Source organism: Galeopterus variegatus, unplaced genomic scaffold (genome assembly GCF_000696425.1).
Source record: "Galeopterus variegatus unplaced genomic scaffold, G_variegatus-3.0.2 Scaffold5918, whole genome shotgun sequence".
NCBI lineage: Eukaryota > Metazoa > Chordata > Mammalia > Dermoptera > Cynocephalidae > Galeopterus > Galeopterus variegatus.
Window position 1 is genome coordinate 69,283 of NW_007732029.1, and position 4,090 is coordinate 73,372.

The following is a 4,090-nucleotide window of genomic DNA, read 5'->3' on the forward strand; positions in this document are numbered from 1 at the left end:
CAACTCTCACGGCGCCAAACAGAACCCGCCCTTGGTAGCCCGGCGAACGGCTGGTGAGACCAGCGCCGAGACACGCACGCTACAAACGCGAACGCCAAACGCTTCCCAGCAGGCTGTGCGCGCGCCTCCAACTCCCATCGCGCTCCACCGAGGGCCGCACGGCTCCCCGCAGGAAATGGGCAGCTCGCCCCGCCAGCTGTGCTCACAAGGTCTTTACTGTAGTTCTCGGCGTGCCTCTGACTTTTTTTCCCAGAATCCAGAGCACAACGAACGGCTGACTCGCCAAGACCCCCGAGGAGGCGTGGCTTCAGGACCGGAAGAAGCTCCTGTTGCCAAGGGAACGCCGCGAGCCAAAGCGCTTGCTCTGCCTCGGATGCTCTGGCTGCGGCAGAGACTGCCGGTTCCCCTCACTGGTAGAGAGTGCTTTGCTCCGGACCGGGAATTCTAACTCTGGGGGCTCAGAGAAGAAGGCTGAGGGGCCCCCGCACCAGATCCCCATCCCAGAGACGGATACGAGTGAGTGCGTCCATTCCTCTTCCTCACCAGCTCCTGGGCCCTCTGTATTAACCTCAAAAACCAGATATCTCCCCATCCCCAATTTTTGTGGCCACCCGCCCACCTCCGTCAGTTTTAGAATAACTCTGCCACGTTTATTGATTATTTGGGTAATAGTTTCTAATGTGGAAGAGGTGGAAAAAAAGTGGGCTTATGCGGTAAGTACTAGGGACCCTAGAACACGTGTTAAACCGGCTTAGGCGAATTTATTGTTGTTTTGTTGGTCGGTTTTAACACTACCCAACTTGAGCCTTTTTATTTGTTGTGTGGAAAGTGTAATTGAAATTTCATCATCAAAAACTGAAAGCCAAATAAGAATGTTTATTTGGGCTAGTAAGGGTGTGCAACAATTCACTCAACGTGATTACATGTGTACAAAGTACCTTTCATGGTGTTTTCTCTGTCCGATTCTCTCTCTCTCCCTCTCTCCCCCTCCCTCTCTCTCTCTCTCATATGGCTGCTGTGCAAAGAGAATTAAACAGTAAGATAAGAAACTGGAACGGTTGATTTGGAGCCAGACTGGAACTTTGGACGTTATTCAGTAGTTTTCAGTAATAACTGCACATCAGAAACACTGTGTAGCTTTTAAAACTACAGATGTCCTATCCCATCCTCAGAAATTTGGATTCAACAGTTGATTTCCAGAGGGCAACCAGGATTCTGCAGGTGCAGAATCATGGCTACAGGAGTAGGAAGTTACAGAAAGCTTTAATTGTATCTCTTACTGTGCACTTGGGAAATGGTAAATAAATGTTGGGTGGCTTTGTTATCTTTCACTTTCTTCATTTAGTCATACAGAAAGTAAACTTATAGGAGGAAAATTATAATTGCTAAAAAATAGAAGTGCATATGAGTTTATATGAGTTATTTATAAAAGCAACTTCAATGAACACGGTTACATCTTTTAGAAATACTGGCTTCTCTTTTAAATTGTATGTCCCAAAATATTTCAGTAACATGTATTGGTTGTTTGATAATCCATGGAAAAGGGATGGAAAGTCACACTATAAGGTACTATGAAAAGTGAATATTCAAGAATTAGGCTTTTGACAATCAATGCTTTATATTAGATGCCCAGAGGGGAAAGATGTGAGAAGTGGTTATATTTTTTGAAATATATTCAATATTGTATGGAAAATGGAAAACAAGACACAAGCATTTATATCAATGTATTCAGTGTAATAAATAAAATGAGTAATATTATATTTACTTTAAATTAAGATGGTCTGTGTGTGTAGTTTCATGGTATCAGAAGGTTCATTTAAAGTACATTCTACAAATGCTGATCCTTAAACTGTGCTTTAAAGGAATGGATTGAGATTTAAATCTCTAATATGAGGAGAAAAGTTGATTCAAGTAGCATGTAGTTTCATGGTATCAGAAGGTTCATTTAAAGTACATTCTACAAATGCTGATCCTTAAACTGTGATTTAAAGGAATGGATTGAGATTTAAATCTCTAATATGAGGAGAAAAGTTGATTCAAGTAGCACAAAAGTACCTGAGGTCCAACCCATCGCATGGGTAAAATCAATGTGCTTGTGTTGTAGTCCCCACCCTTGGGTGGGGCACTGCACCTTCTCTTTTCTGCACATCATTGAAATTCAGTTTTGAAATTTCTATCTATAATGAAGTCCCAAGGGGTCTAAGCAAAATGTGAGCTATGCAACCTCTTTTCAGATGCAGTTGTCTTAGGAGCCTCTTACTGGTTAAGCTGCTGCAGCCTTACATCCTTCAAAGTACAGCTTTGCCTGGAATGGTATGGAATAAAAAATACTGAAGGAGCTGTAAGATGACAGGCTTATGGAACCTTAGATGGAGATGAGAATAAATTAATTAAATAAAATTAATACTTAAAGAACTTTGAAAATGAATATTCGGAGGGTAATGGTAAATATTTGATACGCAGGTGTATTGTACCAGTTCCTGCAACAGTTGAGGGCTGGCAAAATAGTTCTCTCTTTTCTACCACATAGTAATGTTTTTAGAAGTGATGGCCAAAGTGTTTGAAAAACTTTTGAAAACTTTTGTTTGGAGACTTCAAGTGCAAATCTAACAGTACCTTAGATGGGTAAGAACAGACATAAAGTTACCGTGGCAGCAGCAGTTTTGATTTCAAAGTACTTGTATCTTTGGATTGCTAATGAAGTTTTTGTTGTTTTTTTTTAATTTGCATTAGAAAAAAGAGGATTTTCCCCCCTAAGAATTGATACAGTTGAACAAACAAATGAACACTTTGTGGACAAGTTAACAAAGAAACTTTTACAGTATTTGAGAAAAATAAATAAAAATCTAAGATCAGTATTTACTTTCTTATTCTATACTAGTATGATGGTTGAAGTTCTTTTAAAATAACACTTAGTAGGATGTTTCAGTTAACTTAAAGTTACAGTTAAGAAAACATTTATTTTATAAGTTTCAATAAAATTTTGTCTGTGTGCGTGTTTATACATAACCTTCTTCCCAAATGGATTTGTGGTGACTTACAAAGATGTTTGTAAGAGCTAAGGGGAAATAAGGATAAATATATCAGAATTCTTTGTTCCTACTGATAGAAGACCCTACCTAAACTGGAAGTAACCAAGCAAGCCAACAAAAACAGTGAATTTAGCATAACTTTATATTATTGTGAAATATAACAGCGAGATTGGCTTCAGGTAAAGATTTAGCCAGTGGCCCAAATGATGCAGTCAAAATTTCAGTTTTTCTCTGCTTTTCTGGTCTGCCTTCTACTTTTTAAGCTTCAGCATTAGACTCTAAGTGGACCCCACTGCCCTTACATTGTTCCAGATTTCCTGGAAAGGCTGCCCCCTAATTCGTAGATACTTTCAAGTATCAAAATTGGCAGACTACACATAATACTGAGGCTGACCACACTTTCTTCTTAAATATTATAAATTACAGTGATAAATGTAGTTATTTCAAAGGTATTATTCTGTGTTGCCAGGGGTTATAAGCTGTCAATCTGCATTTCAGTTAAGGCTCCTTTCTGATAATCAGCTTACACTCTGCAAAGCTATGTTGACATGGTTTTCACAATGTCTTTATGTTTCTTTAAATTATTAAAATTTTTATACACATACTAATATTCTCCATACTTAAGGTTCCTTTGGGTAATATATCATGTTTTGTTTTATTTTGTTTTTTCTTACTTGCAGCTGGTTTGTAAATATTTGAATCATATTATGGGATTGCTAGACAGACTTTCAGGCTTGCTTGGCTTAAAGAAGAAGGAGGTTCATGTTTTGTGCCTTGGGCTGGATAATAGTGGCAAAACAACAATCATTAACAAACTGAAACCTTCAAATGTAAGTATTTCTGTTAGATACTTTTTTTTGCTACTAGAGAAAGTTAGTATGTGGAATTATTTTGTTTGATGTTAAACTTCATATAATCATGTTATGAAATCCTGTTAACCTTGAACTACCTCAAAGTTATAAATAAGTCAGCCATAATTTGCAGTGTATATTTTATGTAGTGTATAGGTAAATATTTATTATTAAACTGGAATATTCTTTTAAAATGTCTTTTTTTTT

General features: G+C 38.1%; 1 protein-coding gene across 1 annotated transcript in view; it reads left to right on the top strand.

Moving 5' to 3' along the window:
* Positions 1-398: 398 nt before the first annotated feature.
* ARL6 (ADP-ribosylation factor-like 6) overlaps positions 399-4,090 on the top strand; it is a 33,440-nt gene continuing 29,748 nt past the window's right edge. The window contains exons 1-2 of the mRNA XM_008590193.1: positions 399-516; positions 3,713-3,862. Coding sequence (XP_008588415.1) covers positions 3,740-3,862 — 123 coding nt within the window. The 5' untranslated portion in view covers positions 399-516; positions 3,713-3,739. The remainder of the gene's footprint in view (positions 517-3,712; positions 3,863-4,090) is intronic.